The following is a 25,976-nucleotide window of genomic DNA, read 5'->3' as shown; positions in this document are numbered from 1 at the left end:
GACAAGGTTCTGTTTGAAAATTGTAGACTCCATTTCGTAGAGAATTGTAGACATTGTTCCACAGAGAATCGTAGACACGGTTCTGTAGAGAATCGTAGACAATGTTCCACAGAGAATTGTAGACATGGTTCTGTAGAGAATTGCAGACACAGCTCCGTAGAGAATCGTAGAGACAGTTCCATCCAGAATTGTAGACACCGTTCCACAGAGAATTGCAGACATTGTTCCACAGAGAATTGTAGATACAGTTCCATAGAGGATAGTAGACATGGTTCCATAGAGGATCGTAAACACAGTTCCATTGAGAATTGCAGATGCTGTTCCATCAAGGATTGTAGATACGGTTCCATAGAGATCGTAGACATGGTTCCACAGAGAATTGTAGACATGGTTCCATCGAGAATGTAGACACCGTTCTGTCGAGAAACGTAGACAGAGTTCCGTTGAGAACTGTAGACATTGTTCCACAGAGAACTGTAGACAGAGTTCCGTTGAGAACTGTAGACATTGCTCCACAGAGAATTGTACATGTGGTTCTGCAGGGAATTGTAGACATGGCTCCATCGAGAATTGTAGACACCGTTCCGTTGAGAATCGTAGACACAGTTCCGTTGAGAACTGTAGACATTGTTCCACAGGGAATTGTAGACATGGTTCCATCGAGAATTGTAGACACGGTTCCATAGAGAATTGTAGACACGGTTCTGTAGAGATCGTAGACATTGTTCCACAGAGAATTATAGACACAGTTCTGTAGAGATCGTAGACATTGTTCCACAGAGAATAGTAGACATGGTTCCGTAGAGAATCGTAGACATTGTTCCACAGAGAATTGTACACAGTTCTGTAGAGATCATAGACATTGTTCCACAGAGAATTGTAGACACGGTACTGAAGAGGATTGTACACATGGCTCTGCAGAGAACTGTAGACATGGTTCCACAGAGAATTGTAGACATGTTTCCACAGAGAATTGTAGACATGGTTCCACCAAGAATTGTAGACAATGTTCCGTTGAGAACTGTAGACATGGTTCCACAGAGAATTGTAGACATGGTTCCACAGAGAATTGTAGACATTGTTCCACAGAGAATTGTAGTCATGGTTCCACAGGGAATTGTAGACATGGTTCCATCGTGAATTGTAGACATTGTTCCACAGAGAATTGTAGACATGGTTCCACCGAGAATTGTAGACACGGTTCCATAGAGAATCATTGACAATGTTTCACAGAGAATCGTAGACACAGTTCCATACAGAATCGTAAACACGGTTCCGTAGAGAATTGTAGACGCCGTTCCATCAAGAATTGTACACACGGTTCCATAGAGAATCATAGACATTGTTACAAGAGAATCATAGACACAGTTCCGTAGAGATCGTAGACAGGGTTCCATAGAGGATCGTAGACGCGGTTCCATAGAGGATTGTACACACAGTTCCGTAGATAATCATAGACATTGTTACACAGAGAATCGTAGACACGGTTCTGTAGAGATCGTAGTCACGGTTCCATAGAGGAGCATAGACACGGTTCCATAGAGAATTGTAGACGCCGTTCAATCAAGAATTGTACACGCGGTTCCGTAGAGAATCATAGACATTGTTACACACAGAATCGTAGACTCGGTTCCGTAGAGATTGTAGACACGGTTCCATCGAGAATTGTATACGCCGTTCCATCAAGAATTGTACACATGGTTCCATAGAGAATCATAGACATTGTTACACAGAGAATCGTAGACACAGTTCCGTAGAGATCGTAGACACGGTTCTGTAGAGATCATAGACACAGTTCTGTAGAGATCGTAGACACGGTTCCTTAGAGGATCGTAAGACATGGTTCCGTAGAGGATCATTGAGAATGTTCCACAGAGAATTGTAGACACAGTTCCATACAGAATTGTAGATGTGGTTCTGCAGGGAATTGTAGACACCGTTCCGTCAAGAAACATAACAGCGTTCCATAGAGAATTGTAGACATTGTTCCATGGAGGATAGTAGACACGGTTCCTTAGAGGATCGTAGACAATGTTCCACAGAGAATCGTAAACATGGTTCCATGGAGGAGAGTTGACACGGTTCCTTAGAGGATCGTAGACAATGTTCCACAGAGAATCATAGATATGGTTCCGCAGGGGATCATAGACACAGTTCCATAGGAAATTGTAGACACGGTACTGTAGAGGATCGTACACATGGTTCTGCAGAGAATTGTAGACATGGTTCCGTAGAGCATCGTAGACACGGTTCGGTAGAGAATTGTAGACACGGTTCCGTAGAGAATTGTAGACACGGTTCTGTTTGAGACCACACAAAACTGTAGAGAACTGTAGAAACAATTCAGCATATCATGGAATGTTCCAATTGAAGACGGCACTGGTAAAGATCAGTGACTATTTTTCACTGGTAAACAAGGGAAACAATTAAATAATTTCTCAACAACACATTTTCCTGGTAAACAATCACTGCAGACAATAGCCTGTAAAATCTCTTTGGACTTGGATGTGGCAGATCCGAGGTGAGGCAGTGGGCCTGTCACCGAGAGAGAGGGAGGATCGGAGTTTCAATCCGCCTAAGCACCAGGCTGAAATGGAAAGTTCAGTTCCAAGCTGAATTGGTGCAGCAGGGTCCGGGTCCCAGAGCATATCGTTGTGACAGTGTTTGGTCAGCGGTTTAACCACCCCAGCAGATGGAAAGGTCAGGGTATCAAGGCGGAGATGAGGGACGTCTGGTTCAGTTCGCTGCTCTGCCTGAACTGAGGCTGCAGCTCTGAGTCCGGACACGTCAGTTCTGAACGATACCTGCTCGCTTTTATTGTTTCCACAATTTGTTTTTTTCTCTCTCCGCACATTGGGTGTTTGACGGTTTTGTTTAATGGATTATTTTGGGTTTCTTTGTTTCGTGGCTGCCTGTAAGGAGATGAATCTCAAGGTTGTATAAAGTATACATATTTGATCATAAATGTACCTTGAAACCAGCCTCCACTCCATGGACTCTGTCTACACTGCTTTGGGGAAGCAGCTAGCAAAATCAGATACCACCCACTACAGACGTTCTGTCTTCTCCCCCACCCATCTGCTGAAAGATATAAAAGCCTGAAAGCGTGAACTCCCAGGCCCAAGGACAGAATCTGCCTCACTAAACTTCCCCTAGCACAGGGAGGTGGAATCTCGATCTTGTCTACCTGTACAGCCATTTGTCTATGACTGTTCCACTCTGCTGCAGCCTGTTACTGTTTCACCTTGTTTTTCCTTAGTGCATCGTGTAATGATTTGATTTGTATTAACCGTATACAAAGCAAGCTTTTCACTGTATCTCAGTAATATTCCAGTTTGGTATTGGTTTGTTATTGTCACGTGTACCAAGACTGAGTGTAAAACATTGTCTTGCCGATTTACTTTGTGTGAGGTGTGGGGTGGGTTTGTATCATGGTGAGAAAGAGAGGGAAGGGGCTTGCATTAGAATGGGAGAAGAACAGCTAATGCACGTCGGAGAAATGAAATCACGGTGCCAGTGACTGGGGTTTGGTTCCTACCTCTGTAAGGAGTTTGCACGCCCTCCCCGTAACCTCTGGGTGCTCTGGTTTCCTCCCACATTCCTCAGACGTATAGGTTAGTAAGTTGTGGCCATGCTAGGTTGCTACTAGACGCAGGGGCAATACCGGCGGGCTGTTCCCAGCACGATCCTTGGACTGTGTTGGTCGACACAAACGATGCATTTCACTGAGTGTTTTGATGAACATGAGGTAAAGAGGAAGAAGGTCATGGGAGGATCTGAAAAGAGTGGTTAAGAATTTTAACACTGCGTATGTCTGCAAAGTACACTGAGGCACAAGTGGCTGCAGCTCCCAAACGTATCGACTGGTTGAAACTCTCGAGTAAACTTTCTGGGTTTCCCTCTAAATAAGAAACCTTATGTTTTCTTCAAGTGATTGTTTTGAAGCCAACATTTTTCCCCGTTCATTCTAATGGAAATATACAAGAATATATTTTCTAACTCTACTCTCCTTGTTTCACACACCAAAGTACGATATGAATACTACTTAAGCCCAGAGGAAACCCATTTCCACCCTGGGGGAAGAAAAGATACTGTCTGTCTACTCTATCTATTCCTTTAATGATCTCAAAAACCTCTGTCAGCCTCTACCACTCCAGAGAAGACAGCCAAGCATGTACAATCATTCCTTCCAGCACACAGCATCCTCTTCTGCATGCTCTCCAAAGCCTCGATGTCTTTCTTATAACGGGCAACCAGACTCAATGTGATATTTCAGGCACAGCTTAGAATTCTACAAAGCTACAACACAAATTCCTGATTCTTGAACTCTATATGCTGCCTAGGAGGTGGTGGAATTACATACAAATACTATGTCTAAGAGGCATTCAGACAGGAACTTAAATAGGCAAGGCAAAGAAGGATACGGGTCCTAATGTGAGCAAATGGGATTAGTGTAGATGGGTAAACTTATCAGCTTGGCCATAGGTCCCATTTTCTAAGCTGTAAAACTCTATTGTGCTATTGGCTGCAGAGAGCTTTGGGATGTCCTAACTATGTGAATGAGGATATAAAAATGAAACTTTATTTTCCTTACAGAAAACCAGATTTTTTTTAAACAGCCACCCAATGAGACAGATGGTGTCTCATTTCACTGTCTTTTCCAAAAAGCGGTTTCCCTTTCAACGCAGTGTTCTCTCTGGCACTACTGAAGCACTCCTCTGCTCAGCGCCTTCCAGTCAGGATATTAGGAGGCACTGCCACAGTGTCTGGAGAAAGCAGGTCTCAAATTCTACGCTCTATCCGCTAGAAAAAGTGGGATCTCTCAGTGGCTACCCATTTTAATTCCACTTCCCATTATGCCAAAGCACATGTTTCTCTGGGCAAAAGTAATGATTCTCCCAGTCCCTGCTGAAACAGCTTAATCCCTGCAGCCCCTCCACCACCAATGACAGGAATAAACCACAAGAAAGGGAGGTTTGAGAGATTGTCACATGTACATAGAAACATCAAAACATACAGCAAACTGCATCATAGTCATCAATGACCAACACAGTCTGAGGATTACTTTGTGGGCCAGCATAGCAGGCCCACATCTAACCCTAATACCAACCCATGCTTTTTTTTTAGGAGTGTGGGAGAAACCCAGAGCACCCTGAGGGAACCCACTCGGTCATGGGGAGAACATTAAAGTCCTTACAGGCAGCAGCTGGAATTGAACACCGATTTGTAATTGCAGACTGTAAAGAGATAGGTTGACTGCTATGCTGCCACGAAGTGAAGATTTTACCTCAGCGTTTCCTTAAGGACACAGCGGACCAGAGGCAACTTGGACAGGTCCTGGGCCGTTGGAGTCATATCCTGTCCCAGGTTGTGGAGGATTTCTTCATACACCGATCTCTGGATGGCCGGATACTTGGCCAGTAAATACGTGCACCATGACAAAGTAAAGGAAGTCTGCGGGGAACAAGCACACATCAATGAGACACAAGACAGGCCAGTAGTGTTTCTCTCCTTTCTACCTCGATCGGTACGGATGGTACTTAGAGATAAAGGCCCTTCTGCCCTGCCGCCCAATTAGCCGACCAACTCACAGGTCTTTGGGTTTTGGGAGGAGACCAGAGCACCTGGAGGAAACCCACGTGGTCACAAACTCCTTATAAACAGTGGCAGGAATTGAACCCGGGTCAGTGGTGCTGTAAGCCATTAAGCTAACGGCTACACTGTTCGTGTGACAATATATACCGGGCTCAATGACAAATGTTACCAGACTCTTGTATGATAAGCTGGATTCTTGGCCTCACAATCTACCATATTATGATCTTGCACTTTATCATTTACCTGCACTGCAATTTTTTGATATCTTTTACACTTCATTCTGCAATGTTTTTATTTCACCTTGTTCTAGCTCAATGTACAGGATTTGATCTGTATAGACAGTATGCAAGACCATCTTTGCACCATATCTTGGCATATGTGACAATAATAAACCAATTTACCAAGCTGGTTTCCTCCAGTGCTTTAAGGATTAGATTATTTATCACATGTATATCGAACCAGCAAAATGTGAAATGCCTCGTTTGTGTCAACGCCCAGCATAGTCCAGATCTTTATTGCCATGCTTCTGGTGCCAACACAGCATGCCCACAGCTTACGAACCATACACCTTTGGAAGATGGGCAGAAACTGGAGCAGCTACAGAAATGCCAAGTGGTCACTGAGACAACACTGTCCTGACAGACAGCGGAGGAAACTGAACCCCGATCGTACAGCGATATGCGAACCGCTACGCCAACTGCACCGGCTTTGTGTGGGTGGCTACTGTGTTACTCTACATCATCACAGTAAGATTTCCTCTTTCGTGTCATGATAATAAGGTCGAATTCACTGATGGTAAAAGTAGTTTAGCATTCACTGTATATATTTACCAGAGACCCAGCAGGGAAGAGCCAAACTGATTTAACCCTGGCCTAATCACAGAACAATTTATAATGACCAATTGGCCTACTAACTGGTTTGACTTTGGACTGTGAGAGGAAACCCTTGTGGTCACATGTGAAGGCCCTACAAGCTGCTCACAGACGGCACTGGAAACGAACACCTCCAACTGCAATAGCATCACGCTAACCATGGCGCTGTGGATGTAACAGGTGCCACACGAAGCAAGGCCTGCTCAGATTTACCGTATCTACGCCTGCCAGCAGCAGCTCTGTCATGTTGGCGTAGACCTCCTCCAGCGTCATCTCCTGACCGACCAGCAGCTGGGTCAGCAGTCCACCCTGCACCTCCTCTCCCCGTTCCAGCTGTCGTGCTATCTGCGCCAGCTTTCTGTTAACGTGGATCTCACCTGGTTAGATGTTACGGGGAGGTTGGAAAAGAGGCAGTCAACATAAAACCATAAGGCATAGGAGCAGAATTAGGCTGCTCGGCCCATCGAGTCTGCTCATCATTCCATCATGTTTGCCCTCTCAACTCCAAACTCCTGCCTCCACACTGTAACCTTTGAAACCCTTACTAATAAATTACATATCAATCTCCACTTTAAATATACCCTGTAACTTGGCGTTCACTGCTCGTTGTGGCAATGAATTCCATAGATTCACCATCCTCTGGCTAAAGTAATTCCTCCTCAACTCTGTCTAAAGGGTCATCCTTGTACTCTGAGGCTGTACCCTCTGGTCCTGGACTTCCCCACTATAGGAAACATCCTCTGCATGTCTATTCTATCTAGGCCTTGCAATATGTAGTAAGTTTCAATGAGATCCCCCCCTCATTTTTCTAAACTCCAGCGAGTACAGGCCCAGAGCCATCAAATCTTCACCATGTCTTCACCATTCCCTCCGACCTACCCCTCTCTGAAGCTCAGCAAGTGCTTTACCTTTGTCCCCTTTGGCCTTACCTCCGTGAGCTCTGGGCCTGTCATAACGCTGAGGTAGTCTTCTGCCAGTCTCCGAGCCCACTTCTCTAGCAAGAATTCCACACACCACGCTGATGACCCCTTCTCTCGTTCGGAATCATCCTCCTCGCCTGGAACACTCCGCTCTGGATCTTTCACCTCAAATTGCTGACAAGACATCAACCGACCTCAGCACTCCTCTCTCCTCCCCCTCAACACACTGGCCTCCACTCTCACCGCACCAATCCCAAATTCATGGACAAAGAGGGTGCTGGAGTAAAGAATGGACATTTCAGGCCAAGACCCTTCTTCAGGACTGGAAAGGAAGGGGGAAGATGCCAGAACGAATAGGTGGGGGGAGGGGAAGGTGGGGAAAGGTCACAGGCTGGAGAGGAAGGATTCTGGTAGGAGAGGAGAGTGGACAACAGCAGAAAGGGAAGGAGGAGGGGATCCAGGGGGAAGTAATACGCAGGTGAGAAGATAGACAGCTGGGCCGGCACGGGAGCGTAGTGGTTAGCACAGCACTTTACAGTAGCAGAGACCTGTGGTCAATTCCTGCCACTGTCTGTCAGGAGTTTGCACGTTCTCCCATGACTGCGTGGGTCTCCTCCCACAGTCCAAAGATGTACCGGTTGGTGGCTAAATTGGTCATTGTAAATTGTCCTGTGAATAGGTTAGGATTAAGTTGGGGGAGACCTGGGTGGCTCGGCTCAAAGGGCCTATTCTGCTGTACCACGATTAAAAGAGGTAATAGTTGAGAGTGGGGATTGGAGGAGACAGACAGAATGTAAGGTGTTGTTCCTGCACCCTGGACCAGCGTGTCAGAACAGGAACGGGAATTGGAATGGAAGTGTTTGGCCCGAGGGAAGTTCTGCTTGTGACAGGTGGACCAGAGCTGCCTGATTAAACTGGACCCTGATCCACGACGGGTCTCACTAATGTAGATGAAGACACATCAGGGGGCAACACTTCACCTGTGAATCTGCCGGGGTCGTCTATTGTGCCTGGTGCTCCCGATGCAGCCCCCTCTACATTGGTGAGGCCTGTTGTAAATTTCATCGAACACCTCCGCTCTACCCACCAAAATCAGAACTTCCCAGTGGCAAATCATTTTAATTCCTATTCCCATTCCAACATATCAGTCCACGGCCTCCTCTTGTGCCAAGATGAAGCCACCCTCAAGGTGGAGGAACAACAACTCATATTCCGTCTGGGTAGCCTCCAACCTGATGGCATGAATATCAATTTCTCCTTCCAGTAGAAAAAATCCCAACCCTCCTCTTTTATTCCCTACTCTGGTCTTTAACCTCTTCTCACTTGCCTATCACATCCACGTGGGTCCCCTCCTATTTCCCTTTCTCCTGTTGTCCACCCTCCTCTCCTAATAGATCCCTTCCTCTCCAGCCCTTTACCTTTCCTACCCACCTGACTGCAGCTATCACCTCCCAGCTAGCCTCCTTCCCATCCCCCCATTTCTTTATTCTAGCATCTTCCCCCTTCTTTCTTATCCTGAAGAAGGGTCTTCGCCCAAAACAGTGACTGTTTATTCATGTCCATAGATGCTGCCTGACCTGCTGAGTTCCTCCAGCATTTTGAGTGAAATATGCAAGACAAGCTTTTCACTGTATCGCAGAATGCAGGAATCATAAACCATTTCCGATTCCAATTCAGACCCAATAGGAAAGGAGGACTGCTGAAGTTACTTCCAACCCATGAAGGCATGGGACTTGGAGTGAAATCTTCAGGCAGTTGTGTTCCCATGAATCTATAAACCTCTAGAACATTAAAGAGCCTCTTGGACAGGAGATTAGGGCCAATAGTCCAAAAGGTTGCACCTTCTTGTTAGAACAATTTCCCAACTTTGGAATCGGAATCAAGTTTATCACTGACATATACTGTGTAATTGGTTGCTTTGCAGTAGCAGTACAGTGCAAGACATAAAAATTACCATAAGCCACAAAAATAAACAAACAAACAAGCAAATAAATAGTGTAAAAGACAAACAGTGAGAACTGTGATGAAATCTGATGGTGAAGGAGAAGACCTGCTCTTAACACTGAGTGTGCATCCTCAGGCTCCCGTACCTCCTTCCTGATGGCAGTGATGAGAAGGGGGCATGTCCTGGATGGCGAGGGTCCTTCATAATGAATGCCACCTTCTTGAGGCACTGCCTGTGTATTCAAACTCATGTTAACCACAAATTAATCCAGCTTCCACCTTTCCGGAGTAGATCCAATTCTGGGACTGTGTTTCTTCCACACCCCAACAGAAAGTAGTTCCATTATACGTACTGCTCAACCCACCATCGAGGACAACCTACAAGATGCAGTGTCTCAGGAAGGCCATGTCCATCATCGGGAACTGCCATCATGTGGGCCATGCCCTCTTCTTGATGCTACCATCAGGCAGGGGTACTGGGGCCTGAAGACCCACACCTCAAGGCTCAACAACAGCTTCCCCTCACCACCATCTGGTTCTGGAAGCAACCTGAAAAAGGCTGAGACTGTATTTCTCCCAGCTTCTGCTAATGTCATAATATTCAGTTCAATTTGTCATAAGGTGTATAAGATGATGAGAGGCGTCGATTGTGCGGATAGTCAGAGGCTTTTCCCCACAGCTGAAATAGCTAACATGAGAGGGCATGGTTTAAGGTGCTTGGGAGATGTCAGGGGTAAGTTTTTTTATGCAGAGTGGTGAGTGCCTGGAATGGGCTGCCGGCAACAGTGGTGGAGGCGGATTTAAGAGACCCTTCGATAGGTATGTGGAGCTCAGAAAAATAGAGGGCTATGGAAAACCCGAGGTAATTTCTAAAGTAAGTACATGTTCAAGACAGCACGGTGGGCTGAAAGACCTGTATTGTGCTGTAGGTTTTCTATGTTCTCTCTACGTTCGGTAAGTTATGTATCATTTATGGTCATATATGTTTATGTAATCCATATAGTCCTGTTTGTAAGGTAGCTGCAGAAAACTTTTTTCCTTGGCATTTATACCCTGGACGATGGGAACATACTGACAACGGATGCTGAGGGAGGAAAACAAGACGCACGTTCACAAGGAAACGACACTTACTGAATCGGGAAACATGACACGCTCACGAGGACACAATGCTTACAGACACAGGAAACAAGATGCACGTTCACAAGGACACGTTTACTGAATCGTGAAACAAGACGCACGTTCACAAGGAAACGACGCTTACTGAATCGGGAAACATGACATGTTCACAAGGACACAATGCTTACAGACACAGGAAACAAGATACACGTTCACAAGGACACGTTTACTGAATCGTGAAACAAGATGCACGTTCACAAGGACACGTTTACTGAATCGTGAAACAAGACGCACGTTCACAAGGACACGTTTACTGAATCGTGAAACAAGACGCACGTTCACAAGGACACGTTTACTGAATCGTGAAACAAGATGCACGTTCACAAGGACACGATGCTTACTGAATCGGAAAAGTCCATCCCAGGACCGACAGAACTCATTCCAAGGCTTTGGGAAGAGAGGGCGGAGCCACTTGGGAATGGCTCCTGCATACATGGTGGTCTTAAACATGCTGAACATGAGCTCTAGAGCTTCCATGTACTGCTTGGTCTCCCGGCAGATCTCGTTCTCTAGACAGCCGAGGCGAGCTTCAAAAAGGATGGTGGCAACACCTGCAGGTGGAGAGGACAATACGGTTGTCAGCGTAACACAGCTGGGAAGCGAGACCCATCATCACAGCCAGCAGGTGAGTCACTCACTATGGAATACACTGGCATTCTCTCAGAGTCACAGAGCACCACAGCACAGAAACAGGCTCTGTCTCCCATCTAGTCCCATCCATCTGCAGATAGCCCAGACCATAGCCCTCCCACCCATGTACATATCCAACTTTGCAACTGAGCCCACATCCCATTCCTAGCAGGAAGCTTTGTTAATGCTGCACGGGGGTGGGGGGAGGGTGGTTTTAAACTAGAGCTTCAGGGAGGTGGGAACCAAAGTGCCAGAGCAGATAGTGGAGAAGTTGTGGAGAAAAATGTTGGTAAGTCCGTAGAGAAAGGTAGGAATCAAAAGGTTAAGCATGGTGCAACTAGTGTCCAGAGCTGCCTGTGTTCCAATGCAAGTAGTATCGTAGGAAAGGCAGACGAGCTCAGAGCACGTATCAGCACCCGGAATTGCGAAATTGTAGCCATTACTGAGACTCGGTTGCAGGAGCATCAGGACTGGCAGCTCAATATACCGGGGTTTCCAATGTTTTAGATGTGACAGAGCGGGAGAGATTAATAATAATAATTTAATAATATTAAGTATTTTATTGATCCCAAGTGGGAAATACTTTTGTTCCAGCAGTAACATTTAAAAACACTTACAGTGTGTAGACTTAACTAATAAAGTATAGAATAATAAAATACACAATATTTTACCAATGTGCAATAATAATATATGAAATAATAAAACAGAATATTGTACTATGATGTGTGGCCTCCTGTTGCACAGAAAAGAACTGTTGAAAATGCTCATTGCATTTGGTGGGGAAGATTTTCTGTAATGATCCCTGTGACAGATCTGGTCTGTGAGTTGAGATTCTAAACTGGAAAAAGGACAATTTTAATGGTATCAGAAATGATCTTGCAAGAGTGGATTGGGACAAGTTGTTTCCTGGCAAAGGTGTACTTGATAAGTGGGAGGCCTTCAAAAGTGAAAATTTGAAAATACAAAGCTTGTATGTGCCTGTCAGAATAAAAAGCTTAGGGAACCTTAGACTACATCCACACTAGACCGGATAGTTTTGAAAACGCCAGTTTCACGTAAAAATGAAAGGCGTCCACACTATGTGTTTTTGAAAATATCTCTATCCACACTGAAACAGAGATTTCGGCGAATCTCCTCCTACTGTGCATGCGCAGGACCATCTACTAATCTCGCCAGACTAGAAAAACTTAGAACTTCTAGTTACAGACTAGAAAAACTTAAAATGACAGGCAACTGTTGGCTCTCACGCAGGAGAACTTAAAACTAAAAAAAACAAATACTGGAGTGTACGGCAGCAACTGACAGGGAGTTCATGGACAGATTGACCAGGCTGATGACGAACATTGAAAAACTGACTTACTCTGTTGCATTAATAAAGCTCCTTGTTAAATGTCTGCATCAGTGTTATCTTGTATTTCCATACAATGTTACATTAGGATGTTACACATCTATTGTCAGAGAAGTACTTGCATAAATAGGTAAACCACCTTCATACGAGCAAGGACAGAACACAGAGCAAAGTGAGTACAGTATACTTATTTATTCAGTAAGTTATGGGTCAAAGTATTTGGTGAGTACATTTCTAACTCTTCTGGCTTCAGACTCTGTCTGTTCTGAAATTGTTAGGTCGCGTTCAAGAAAACAATGAAATAGCACGCTGCCATCTGACAGCGTTTTCAAAAGTCTCCGGTTACCCCGTCCACACTGATCTGCCCGAACAGCGTTTTCAAAAATATCCAGCCTGGAAAGCGTTCCTGAAAAGCTCCGGTCTCGGGGGACGAAAATGCCGTTTTAGTGTGGACAGAGGGTAAAAACAAAGAGAAAAAGCTTCAGTTACCAATTTATCCGGCGTAGTGTAAATGTAGCCTCAGTTTTCAAAAGCTATTGAGGCCTGGTTAAGAAGAAAAGGAGGTGGTAGGTAGGAACAAATGAGGTATTTATGGAGTATAAGAATGCAAGAGAACACTTAAGAAAGAAATTAGGAGGGGCTAAAAGAAAACACAAGGTTGCTCTATCAGACAAGGTGAAGGAGAATCTTTAGGGGTTCTACAGATATGTTATATAACCATATAACAATCACAGCACGGAAGCAGGCCATCTCTGCCCTCCTAGTCCGTGCCGAACTCTTAATCTCACCTAGTCCCACCTACACGCACTCAGCCCATAACCCTCCACTCCTTTCCTGTCCATATACCTAACCAATTTTACCTTAAATGACACAACTGAATTGGCCTCGACTACTTCTACAGGAAGCTCATTCCACACAGCTATCACTCTCTGAGTAAAGAAATACCCCCTCATGTTTCCCTTAAACTTCTGCCCCCTAAATCTCAAATCATGTCCTCTCGTTTGAATCTCCCCTACTCTCAATGGAAACAGCCTGTTCACGTCAACTCTATCTATCCCTCTCAAAATTTTAAATACCTCGATCAAATCCCCCCTCAACCTTCTACGCTCCAATGTTTAGAGACCTAACTTGTTCAACCTTTCTCTGTAACTTAAGTGCTGAAACCCAGGTAACATCCTAGTAAATCGTCTCAGCACTCTCTCTAATTTATTGATATCTTTCCTATAATTCGGTGACCAGAACTGTACACAATATTCCAAATTTGGCCTTACCAATGCCTTGTACAATTTTAACATTACATCCCAACTTCTGTACTCAATGCTTTGATTTATAAAGGCTAGCGTTCCAAAAGCTTTCTTCACCACCCTATCTACATGGGACTCCACCTTCAGGGAACTATGCACTGTTATTCCTAGATCTCTCTGTTCCTCTGCATTCCTCAATGCCTTACCATTTACCCTGTATGTTCTATTTGGATTATTCCTGCCAAAATGTAGAACTTCACACTTCTCAGCATTAAACTCCATCTGCCAACGTTCAGCCCATTCTTCTAACCGGCCTAAATCTCCCTGCAAGCTTTGAAAACCCACCTCATTACCCACAACACCTCCTACCTTAGTATCATCGGCATACTTACTAATCCAATTTACCACCCCATCATCCAGATCATTTATGTATATTACAAACAACATTGGGCCCAAAACAGATCCCTGAGGCACCCCGCTAGTCACCGGCCTCCATCCCGATAAACAATTATCCACCACTACTCTCTGGCATCTCCCATCTAGCCACTGTTGAATCCATTTTATTACTCCAGCATTAATACCTAACGACTGAACCTTCTTAACTAACCTTCCATGAGTTATGAGCAAAAGGATTGCAAGGGACAAAGTTGACCCTTTGGAAGATGAGAATGGTCATCCGTATGTGGAGCCAAACTGATGGGGGAGATCTCAAATGAATCTTTTCCATCTGTATTTACAGAGGAAATGGATACAGTGTCGATAGAAATGAAGCAAAGTGACATCAACTCCATGGACCCGACATAAAATAGTCAATATACATAGATTGATTGTCCATAAAGTGACACTAGGTACAGGAGAGTCTGTACATAAAGTTACTGACAGGATATGATAAAGTGGTGGTTGAGGGAGTGGACGGGTGGGTTAGTGTGTGGAGGTGTTGATCAGCCTCACTGCTTGGGGAAAGCAGTCAGATGTGTGGCAGCATAGTGGCTAGAGTTACGCTATTACACTAAAGGAATTGTAGTTTGGAGTTCAATCCTGGCGCCCCTTGTAAGGAGTTTGCATGTACTCCATGTGGAATATATCGATTTTCTCCCAGAGCTCTGGTTTCCTCCCAAAGCAAAGAAATACAGGCTAACAGATCATCGTAACAAAGCTAGGGTTAAACTGGGGGTTCCTGGGTGGTATAGCTTGAGGACCTGTTCCATGCTCTATCTCTAAATAAATAATGTGGCTGTTTTTGAGGAAAAAAAGCCTGCTTGAATTTACCCCATCTATACCCATCATAATTTTGAATACCTCTATCAAATCTCCCCTATTCTAGGGAAGAACCTTTTCCCCTAACTCAATTCCCAGCAACATCCTTGTAAATTTTCTCTGAATTCTTTTCGATCTTATTGATATCTGTCCTGTAGGTAGGTGACCGGAACTGCTGAATTAACAGGTTTGTATGGCCCCATGACTGCAGGGGTTTTCTCCAGCTGGTCCGGTTTCCTCACACATTCCAAAGACACACCGGCTAATACATTGTGGCATGCTACATTGGTACCAAAAGCCTGCAGCCATTTACGGACTGCCCCACCACATCCTTGGACTGTACTGGTCATTGGCACAAATGATACATTACACTGTGACAAATATAACTCGACTGGTTTATCTTTTCAGTGTTCCAAACCTGGCCTCACCAACTTCTCAACTCCTGTAACAATATTCAGAATACACACACGATTATGTATTATAAACACTTATGAAGGCCAACATGCCAAAAGCTCCGTTTATAAACCTAGTACCCTGTCAACTCTCTACAACAGTTTCAGTACGACCTTCCTGCCTTCGTATTACAGTACCCCTCATAAATTCATCAAGGCTCTTGTTACTTTTCCATATCAGGCCAGGGCAGCGCCCAAGTCCCAGAACAATGGGCGGGGAACAGAAATCCAAGCTCAATAAAGCTCTGAAATAAAAACTGAGATGCTGAACTCTGAAAGGATGCACCAACAGGCTCAAGGACAGCTTCTACCCCACTGTTGGATGGAGATCTTTATAAGAGGAATCTGTGTCTCACAAACTGATCTTACACTTTCTGCACTGCACTTTCTCTGTAACTGTTACTCTGTTATTGCGTTCCCTTGTTCTATCTCAATACACTGTGTAATTATCAGGATGCAGGACAAGTTTTCCACTCTATCTTGGTATACACAGCAATAATAAACCAATAAATAATAAGGACTCTCCCCTCACCAGCCATCGGTCAAACAGCATCTTGGGGGATGAGGGTGGAGACAGTGGAGCTGCTGTTTCCCAGCCCCAGTGACCTGGGTTCAGCCCTGGCCTCTGGTAATGCTGCTGTAGGTGTGTACAGGCTTTCTCTGGATCACTTGGCTTCCTCCACATCCCAAAGCCACGCCCGGCCCGGGTCAGATGCAGATTCATTTGCCACAAGCACATTACTTACTCTGAGATGCGTCATGGGTGTTAACAGCCAACATACCCAAGGATGTGGCAGAGGCAGCCCTCAAGAGTCGTCACACATTTTGGCACCCACACGGTACGCCCACAAAGCGCGACAGAGCAAAATGGAAGAGGCATCCTTTCTGCCCTCCTCTCTCACACACAGACAGAGCTCCAACCCAGGACAGGCAGCTGCTGGTTCTTGGCTCCAGACACTCAGATATTGGGACTCCAGCCAGGACTTACAGACTTAACCTTCAGAACTTCATTTCCAGACTTGCCGGGTTGGTGAGTTAATTGGCTGCCATAACTGGCTCTAGAGTTGCCCTTGTGTGGTAGAGATGGCAGGAAATGGAGACATAAAATGAGTTCACTGTAACCGAGCACACAAGAGACCACAGATGCTGGAATCTGGAGAAAATCGGCTCTTGATGGTCAACGTGGACTCTGAAGGCCAGGAGGCCTGTTTCTATTCTGAAAGATGGCTGTTAGCGTGAATGGTGCTGTCAGAATGTAGGTTGTTGTCAGTTATAGTAGGACATGGACAGGAGGCAGAGCTGGGCTGAGAAATGGCAGATGGAGTTTAACTCAGTGAGTGTGAAGTGATTCATTTTGGAAGGTTGAATTTGAAGGCAGAGCACAGGATTCTCAGCAGTGTGGAGGACAGAGGGACTTCGGGATCCACGTCCACAGATGTCTCCATTCAATTTGATAGAGATGTTAAGAAAAGATTGTGGTGTGTTGACCTTCATTAATTGGGGGATTGAGTTCAAGAGCTGCGAGGTTAATGTTGCAGTTCTATAAAACTCTGGTTAGACCACATTGGAGTGTTGTGCTCAGTTCTGGTTACCTCAGGATGTGAAGAATATGGACGCTTTCGAGAGGGTGCAGAGGAGATTTACCAGGATGCTGTCTGGATTACAGAGCTTTCCTCTTTGGAGTGAAGAAGGGTGAGAGTTGACTTGATAGAGGTGTTAATGATGATAAGAGACATACTGTAGATCATATTGACAGCCAAAATGTTTTTACCCAGGGAGAATATGGCTAACTTTAAAGTGATTGGAGGAAATTATAAGGGGAATGTCGGAGGTAGGTTATTTTATAAAAGACAGAGTGGTGGGTACATGGGGTGGATATATTTAAGAGATTCTTAGATAAGCATGTAGATGAAAGAAATATGGAGAGTCATGCAGGAGGGAAGCGCTAGATTGATGATGGAGTAGATTAAAATTTCAGCACAACATCACAGGCTGTATGACTCCACGCTCCATGAATGGGTGCTGGCTAAAGTGCCCGTTTCTGTGCTTTGTGACTCTCCATGACTCTAAAACACTGAGCTCAGTCAGACGAGTTACTTATCTAGTCCTGTATGTATACAGTATTTGAATAACAAATTGTTTACTTCCTGATTATGGGAAACTGATGCTTCCCTGGAACTGCCCTTCACTTAGGATGACTGTGTAGCGTTGGGTATGATGTGAGATGCTTTCTGATGAAGCAACTCACCTTCCAATGCGAATCTGAAGAACAAATTATTCACGTTGGTCACAGTGTGTGAGCTACTGTCCCTCACGTGCTTCACCCTTGTGATCAGGCCAGCGACAGTGTCCGTAACTCCCTGGGAGAATGTGGCCACATCCTTGGGCTTCATGATCCGCTTCTTCAGGGCGTTCCTCATTTTCAACCACTCTTCTCCCTCCCTGAAATAAACAGCAGTACCAGTGTGACCTGAATCAGAGATATCAGCAAATTCTAGGCTAAAGCCAACTCCTCTTGGGGCCAATCATGTACATTGATGGTCCCGTGACACTGGGACATTCCCTCTGATCCCAGTCCTTTGACTTAGGCTGGGAAGTGGATCAGATTCAAAGTCAAAATAAATTTATTATCAAGGTATGTAGACTAGGTAGCCACTTTATTATTACCTAAAGTGGCTGCTGAGTGTACTTCTGTACGTTCATGGTCTTCTGCTGCTGTAGCCCATCCACTTAGTTTCAACGTGTTGTGTGTTCAGAGACGCTCGTCTGCACACTGCTGTTGTAACTTACAGCTATCTGAGTTACTGTCACTTTCCTGTCAGCTTGAACCAGTCTGGCCATTGTCCTCTGACCTCTGTCATTAACAAGACATTTTCACCCACAGAACTGCCGCTCACTGGATTTTTTTTTTGGTTTTTGCACCATTCTCTGTAAACTGTAGCCAGTTCTAATGTGAAAATCCCGCGAGACCAGCAGTTTCCAAGATACTCACACCACCGTTTCTGGCACCAACAAAGTCACTTAGATCACATTCCTTTCACATTCTGATGTTTGGATTTTCAGCGCCAGGGATAACTGATCAGTGTTCAATTCAATTGTCTTCAAGGAGTTTCTAGATTCTCCTCCTGCCCACATGGGTTTCCTCCGGGTGCTCCAGTTTTCTGCCACATTCCCAAGATGTATGGATTAGGATTAGCAAGTTGTGGACGTCCTACATTGGTACTGGAAGCATGGCAACACTTGCAATGTGCCCCAGCACAATCTGAAAGTGACACATTTCACTGTATGCTTCCATGTCTGTGCGACAAATAAAGCTAATCTTAATCTTAATTCTGTTTCTGTTTTCCTGCTACTGCTTTACAAAGGAAAAAGTGCTAGGCGAGCTCAAGTCTTAAGGTGGATAAGTCACCTGGATCAGATGGACTATATCCCAGAGTCCTGAGAGAGGTTGCTGAAGAGATAATGGATGCATTGGTCATGATCTTTCAAGAATCACTTGATTCTAACATGGTCCTGGAGGACTGGAAGATTGCAAGTGTCACTCCACTCTTTAAGAAGGGAGGAAGGCAAAAGAAAGAAAATTATAGGCCAGTTAGCCTAACCTCAGTGGTTGGGAAAGTGTTGGAGTCTATTATTAAGGATGAGGTTTTGAGGTACTTGGAGGCTAATGATAAAATAAGTCAAAGTCAGCAGGATTTCTGTGAAGGGATATCTTGCCTGACAAATCTGTTGAGTTCTCCGAGGAAGTAACAAGCAGGATAGACAAAGGAGAGGCAGTGGATGTGGTTTGCTTGGATTTTCAGAAGGCATTTGATAAGGTGCCACACATGAGGCTGCTTAATAAGATAAAATCATATGATGTTACAGGAAAGGTACAGGCATGGATAGAGGAATGGCTGACAGGAGGAGGCAGCGAGTGGAGATAAAAGGGGCCTTATCTGTTTGGCTGTCAATGACTAGTGGTGTTCCTCAGGGGACAGTATTGGGACCGCTACTTTTCACATTGTTTGTCGGTGATTTAGATAATGGAATTGAAGGCTTTGTGGCAAAGTTTGCAGATGATACAAAGACAGGTGGAGGAGTAGGTAGTACTGAGGAAGCAATGCAATTGGAGTAGGACTTAGACAAATTGGAAGAATGGGCAAAAAAGTAGCAGATGGAATACAGTGTTGGGAAATGTATGATAATGAATTTTAGTAAAAAGGTAAACTGTGCTGTGTGAATTAAGTCACCGGGGAAAATTACTGGTAGATACAAAGCGGCTTCTTTATTCAACAAAACAAGGTACAGCCAGCATCACACGAGGAAATCTGCAGATGCTGGAAATTCAAACAACACACACAAAATGCTGGTGGAACACAGCAGGACAGGCAGCATCTATAGGGAGAAGCACAGACGATGTTTTGGGCCGAGACCCTTCGTCAGGACAGCTGGCATCATGTGGAGACGCTGTCTGTTGAAAGGTCTGCTGGCCCAACATGGGGCTCAATATTTTATGTGTCAAACGTCAAAGGGCAACTCCATGTTTACAATGTATGCACAATGCTTTCCTTGAAACTACATACAAGCTTCACACCTCCTGATTCACTTCCACACCACAGACATCCAAATGAATTTTAATCAGCATTGTCTGAACGGGGAGAAGGTTCAAACATTGGAGGTGCAGAGGGATTTGTAGAAGACTTCCAGAAGGTTAATTTACAGGTTGAGTCTGTGGTAAAGAAGGGAAATGCAATGTTGGCATTTATTTCAAGGGGAATGGAATATAAAAACAAGGAGATAATGCTGAGCCTTTATAAGACACTAGTCAGGCCGCACTTGGAGTATTATCAACAGTTTTGGGCCCGTTATCTCAGAAAGGATGTATGGTCATTGGAGAGAGTCCAGAGGAGGTTCACGAAGACGATTCCAGGAATGAAGGGGTTAACATGAGGAGCATTTGACAGCTTTGGGCCTGTACTCACTGGAATTTAGGAGAACGCAGAGAAGATCTCATTGAAACTTACTGAATGTTGGAAGGACTAGGGTGGATGTGGAGAGGATGTTTCCCTTGGGGGGGGGGGTGTCCAGAACTAGAGGGCACAACTTAAAAATTGAGGGATAACCCTTTAGAAAAGAGGTAAGGAGGATTTCTTTTAGCCAGAGAGTAGTAAAATTGTGAAATGCTCTGCCACAGACTGTGGTGAAGGCGGAAGTTTTTTAAGGCGGAAGTTTATCATTTCCTGATCAGCCAGGGCATCAGTGGATATGGCGAGAAGGCAAGTGTATGGGATTGAGTCGGATCTGGAATCAGCCAATGAGCTGAATGGCCTAATTCTGCTCCTATGTCTTAAGGACTTGTTAACCACTGTATTTTGTAGCCATTTTCATGGAGCTATGAACTTGGATCCCGAGATCTCTCTGCTCAGCTATACTGTAAAGGAACTTGCCCTTAACAATATACTGTCACCTTGTGTTTGCCCTGCTGAGGTGCAACACCTTACATTTATTTGGGTTAAACTTCATCTGCCCATATCTGCCCAACTGAACAAGACCATTCCAAATCCAGACAGGCAATTTGCCATGGACCCTGTGCATCTTAATCTTTTGGATTGGCCTCCTATGGGGGACTTTGTCAAACACCTTACTAAAATCCATGTAGGCAACATCCACTGCACTACCCTCATCAATCTCTCTCTTCATCTTGTCAAAAAAAGCTATCAAGTTTGTAAAGCAAAATCTGCCATGTACAAAGCCATGCTGTCTCTCCCCAATTAGGACATGGGCTTCCAAATGCTTATATATCCTATCCCTAAGAACTTTCTCCAGCAATTTCCCCTACCACTGACGTGTGACTCATCTGTCTATAGTTCCCTTCTTAAGCAGAGGTACAAATTAGCCTCTCGCCAGTTCTCTGGGAGCTCACCTGTGGCTAGAGAGGACCTATAGTCAAGGGCCCAGCAATTTGCCTCTTGCCTCCTTCGATAATCTGAGGTAAACCTCATCAGGCCTTGGGGACATATCCACATTAATGCTCACTGGGAGGCCCAACCTCCTCCTTGACCTCTCATGGCCCTAATGTATTCACACACTCAGCACTGATTTCCTGGTCCTCCATATCCTTTTCCTTGGTAAATACTGAAGCGAAGTATTCATTAACTTCCTCACTCAGCTTCTCCACATTCAAGTAAATATTCCCCCATTTATCCTCGAGTGGTCCCACCTCTCCCTAGTTATCCTCTTGCTCTTGATGTCTGTATGGAATGCTTTGGGATTCACCTTAATCCTACTTGCCAAGGAATTTTCATGACCCCTCCTGGCTTTCCTAATCCCCTTCTTTAGATCTTTTCTTTATACTCATGAGCTTTGTTTGATCCTAACTTCCAAAGCTTTAACTACTTTTCCTTTTTCTTCTTGGACACCACCTCTCTGGACATCCAAGGTTCTCCTATTGTGCCATCCCCACCCTTCTTTCTAACAGGAATGTACCTTTCCTGTACTCTGTGCAAATGATCTTTAAACACCCTCCACATGTCTGATGTGGACTTCCTACAAAAAAAACTGTTTCCAATTAATGCTTCTTAGTTCCTGCCAAATGCCCACATTATTTGCCCTACTCTAATTTAAAACTCTCCTACAAGGATCATACCTCTCCTTATCTGTAGCCATCCTGAAAGTTAAGGGGTTGTGGTCACAGTTCCGTAACTACTCACCCGCTGAAAGGTCAGTCACCTGACCAGGATCATCATCCAACACCAGGTCCAGTAGGGCCCCTCCTCTCATTGGACCATCCACATAGTGATTTAATAAACCTTCCTGGATCCACGTAACAAATTCTGCACCACTCAAACCCCTTACACTAAAAAGGTCCCAGTTTTTTTAGAGAAGTTGAAATCCCCCATGACAACATTTGTACACATTTCCTTAATCTGATAACATATCAGTTCCTCAAAGTCCCGGTGGCTACTGGGCTCTGTAGTACAATCCCATCAGTGTGATTGCACCCTTCCTAGTCCTGAGTTCCACCCAAACAGACTCAGTGCCTGACCCCTCCATTATGTCTGCCCTCAGTGCTGTTGTGATATTGTCCCTGATTTGTAGTGCAACATCCTCCTTCCCTTTTGCCTCCTCCTCTATCCTTTTGAAAACCTGAAACATTAATCACCTATTCCTGCCCCTCTCTCAACCAAGTTTCAGTAATGGCTACAACATCATGGTTCCATGCACTGATCCATGCTCTAAGTTCATCACCCTTACCCATAATACTCCCAGCATTAAAACATACACATTTCAAACTATGCACCTCATCATGCCTGTTATTTCAATTTTGTCCTTTAATACTTTCTCTGATATCTACCTTCTGGTCCAATCCTTCTTACCACTGACCTGGGGCTCCAGTTTCCAGCCCCCAGCAAAAGTAGTCATGAGAAGAGGGCAAGTCCTGGATGGTGAGGGTCCTGAGCGATGAATCTTCTTCTTGGGGCACCACTTTTGAAGACGTCCTCTATCCGGGGAGGGTTGTACGTGATGGAGCTGGCTGAGTCTCCAGCTCTCTGCAGCCTCTTGCAATCCTGTGCATTGGAGCCTCAATACCAGTCAAAATGCTCTCCACGGTAGAAACTGGTGAGTCTTTGGTGATGTACCAGATCTCCCCTGCTCTTTCCCAAGTGGTTTAAATCACTTGTATTTAGAAAAGGGAGCAGGTAGGAACTCTCAGTTTATAATCTCCCCTGAAACAAATGCACCACTAAGTTTGTACTGGCGTGCCAACTCATTTTGTGCTCTGGGATCAAGGTCTGCTCCAGGGACCAAAGATTTCACCAGCAGAAGCAGAAGTCACAGCTAGCAGGATTGTTTACTCTGCAGTGGAGGCCGACAGGAGACCTGGAAGACGTTTACTCCAAGATTCAAAGTATGAGATTCATCTTCCCACAGACAGCCATGAAACAAAGCAACATCATGGAACCTGCTCAAAGAAAATATCAAACACCCAACGTGCAAAAAAAGAACAAATCATGCAAACAGCAAAATACAAGCAAAAATCAATCAAGGAATGTTCAGTTCAGTTCAATTTAGTGCCGTGTCATTCATTGACAGCAGGCCACAGAGCCAGACCAACATCAACATCACGCAAAATAGCAGTAAAAAACAGGGAGTTACCAGAAACACATATAACATGAACTGCACAGACCTCTGAAAAAAGAAAAGTGCAATCTACAAACTGTACTGATCAAACAGTGCCCAAGTCAGAAAATTATGAGAGGCACTGGGAGCTTGTATCTTTCTCAAAGGGTCGAAATGTCTAATACCAGTGGGTAAGTATTCAGGGTGAAAGGGGGTAAGTTCAATGGAAATGTGAGGGCCATGTGTTGTTTTTACACAGAGAGTGATGGTGCTGGGGCAAATATGATAGAGGCATTTGAGGATTTTAGACAGACACATGAGTATACAGAGAATGGAGGGATATGCATGACGTGCAGGCAGTTAGGATTAGGCATCCCTGGTTCAGTTATATCAGTACAACAGCATGGGCTGAAGGGTCTATCCTCCTACTGTACTGTTTTCCGTTCTTAACCACTGCAACGTGGAAAAAAAACACACAAAAAAAATATCTGCATTCTTGCAAATGCAGACAAAAGAACTGCAGATGCTGGAATCCAAAGCCACAATAGGGTCAGAGAGTTCTGCAGTAGCAATTCCAAGCAGACAGGAAGAACGAGATCCCAATGACCCTCTGGGTTTGCAAATCTGTAAGAACAGAATTTGAGGCCTAGATTTGGGGGGGGGGGGGTCCAGTGGGTCCTGGAGTCAATGCGGAGGATCGAGGCGCGAGAGTTAATGGTTAGTCTGTAAGTCAGGGCCTGATGTCTAGAGCCAGAGTCAGAGTTTGCTGGGGGCTGGAGGCTAAACAAGGCCTGACTTGGGGTTGGAGGATAGTGTGTGTGCGTGGGGAGGGTGGGTTGGCGGGAGGGAGGAATGGGACTTGTTTTGCTGTTATTGTTTTGTTACTTGTTGTGTTCTGTATTGTTCTGCCAAGCACGGTAGGCATGCTACGTTGGTGTCAGAATGTGTGGTGACCCCAGCACACCCTCGGGTGCGTTGATTGTGAACACAAATGACACATTTCACTCTATGTTTCGATGTACACACGGTAAATAAATTTTAATCTTGAATCTTGAAGGCAGCATCTGTGGAGGAAAATGGACAATCAGTGCTTCAGGGTGAGAAGTCAGGAGGATGGTCCTGACTGGAAATATTAACTGTCCATTTCCCTCCACAGATGCTGCCTGACCCACTGAGTTTGTCCAGCATTTTGGTTTTTTTAAATTTCATAAATTTCATTTCAACTTAACTGCTAAACTTCAAAGACCATAAGACCTAGTTCCAGTGCTTACTCAAACAATCCACAGGCACGCAGTCTCTACTTACGCAGATATCAGTCCCACAGCTCTTTTCCGAAGTTGCCTGTACTCCTGCCATGACTCCATGTTGGCCCTCTGAGGAGCTCTTCCCTCAGCCCTCAACACCTGGGCCACCATGTCCTGATCAGCGATGGAGACTACAAACTGAGGTCCAAAGTGTGACTTAAAGATCTTGCCATACTGCTGCGTGTGCTGGAGCTACAACACAAAAAATGGATTTAATCATTGCAAGATTAGTAAGAGACATCTGTCATCTGTAGGCCTAGTCTTTGCTAACTTGACCTTAAAGAAAACTCCAGTGCTTAGAAGAAGCATTAAACATAGCACAGCACAGAGCAACACACACAAAGATTCCTGATTGGTTGGGGCATCAAGGAATATGGCGAGAGGGCAGGTGTATGGGGTTGAATGGGATCTGTGATCTGCCATGATGAAATGGCAGAGTGGACTCGATGGGCTGAAGGGTCTAAAGTGCTGGAGGAACTCAGTAGGTCAGGCAGTATCTGTGGATAGGAATAACATTACAGGCCTTTCAAGCTCATGATGTTATGCAGAACTTTTAGCCTGCTCTACAATCTAACCCTTCTGTCCTATGTAGTCCTCCATTCTTCTACCATACTTGCGCCTATCTAAGAGTTTCTTAAGTGCCCTCAATGCATCTGCCTCTACCACCACCCCTGCCAGGGCTTTCTATGCACCCACCACTCTGTATATAAAATGACCTCTGACAACCCCTTTTCCAATTACCTTAAAATTATGTCCATCTTATTAGCCATGTCCATCCTGGAAAGAAGTCTCCAGCTGTCCACTTGCTCTGTGCCTCTTACCTTGTTGTGTCCAGAGAGCTGTGCCTGTCCCATGACAGCACTGCCCTCACCTGGTAGGAGGTCACACCACCTGCCAGTCAACACTTCACCCCTCCCAGCTAATCAATGCACACTTAACCATTGGCCACCTTAATTGGATTAATCTGTCTAGCACCAAGCCATTGGCCCCCTGACCTATAAAGAATGCTACAAGTGCTTGGCTCACTCTCTTTTGCCATCCTCGAGGGACCACCCTGCTTCACTCCGGGATGAAAACTGCAGAACAGCACTGGAGACACGTGGTAAGGTGTGCATTGAATAGGGTTGTGGG

At 44.9% G+C, this 25,976-nt stretch overlaps 1 protein-coding gene across 12 annotated transcripts in view; it reads right to left on the bottom strand.

Annotated features, from left to right (window-relative positions):
• Positions 1-25,976, bottom strand: part of LOC132392985 (cytochrome P450 27C1) — a 99,742-nt gene that overhangs the window by 15,846 nt on the left and 57,920 nt on the right. For 9 of the 12 annotated variants that reach the window (XR_009511704.1, XM_059967636.1, XM_059967635.1 and 6 more), the window contains 5 exons: positions 24,847-25,037; positions 17,687-17,880; positions 10,849-11,058; positions 6,681-6,844; positions 5,288-5,454 (listed from right to left, as the gene is read on the bottom strand). Coding sequence is in view for 11 of the 12 variants with exons in the window: in XM_059967636.1 (XP_059823619.1) it covers positions 5,288-5,454; positions 6,681-6,844; positions 10,849-11,058; positions 17,687-17,880; positions 24,847-25,037 (926 nt within the window). In the remaining variant the exon portion in view is untranslated. Of the gene's footprint in view, positions 1-5,287; positions 5,455-6,680; positions 6,845-10,848; positions 11,059-17,686; positions 17,881-22,774; positions 22,787-24,846; positions 25,038-25,976 lie in introns of those variants that run through there. The other 3 variants (XM_059967638.1, XM_059967639.1, XM_059967646.1) reach the window with 2 other exon arrangements.

The sequence above is a fragment of the Hypanus sabinus genome, chromosome 4 (assembly GCF_030144855.1).
Source record: "Hypanus sabinus isolate sHypSab1 chromosome 4, sHypSab1.hap1, whole genome shotgun sequence".
Taxonomy (NCBI): Eukaryota; Metazoa; Chordata; class Chondrichthyes; order Myliobatiformes; family Dasyatidae; genus Hypanus; species Hypanus sabinus.
This window is presented reverse-complemented; position numbering and strand designations above follow the sequence as displayed.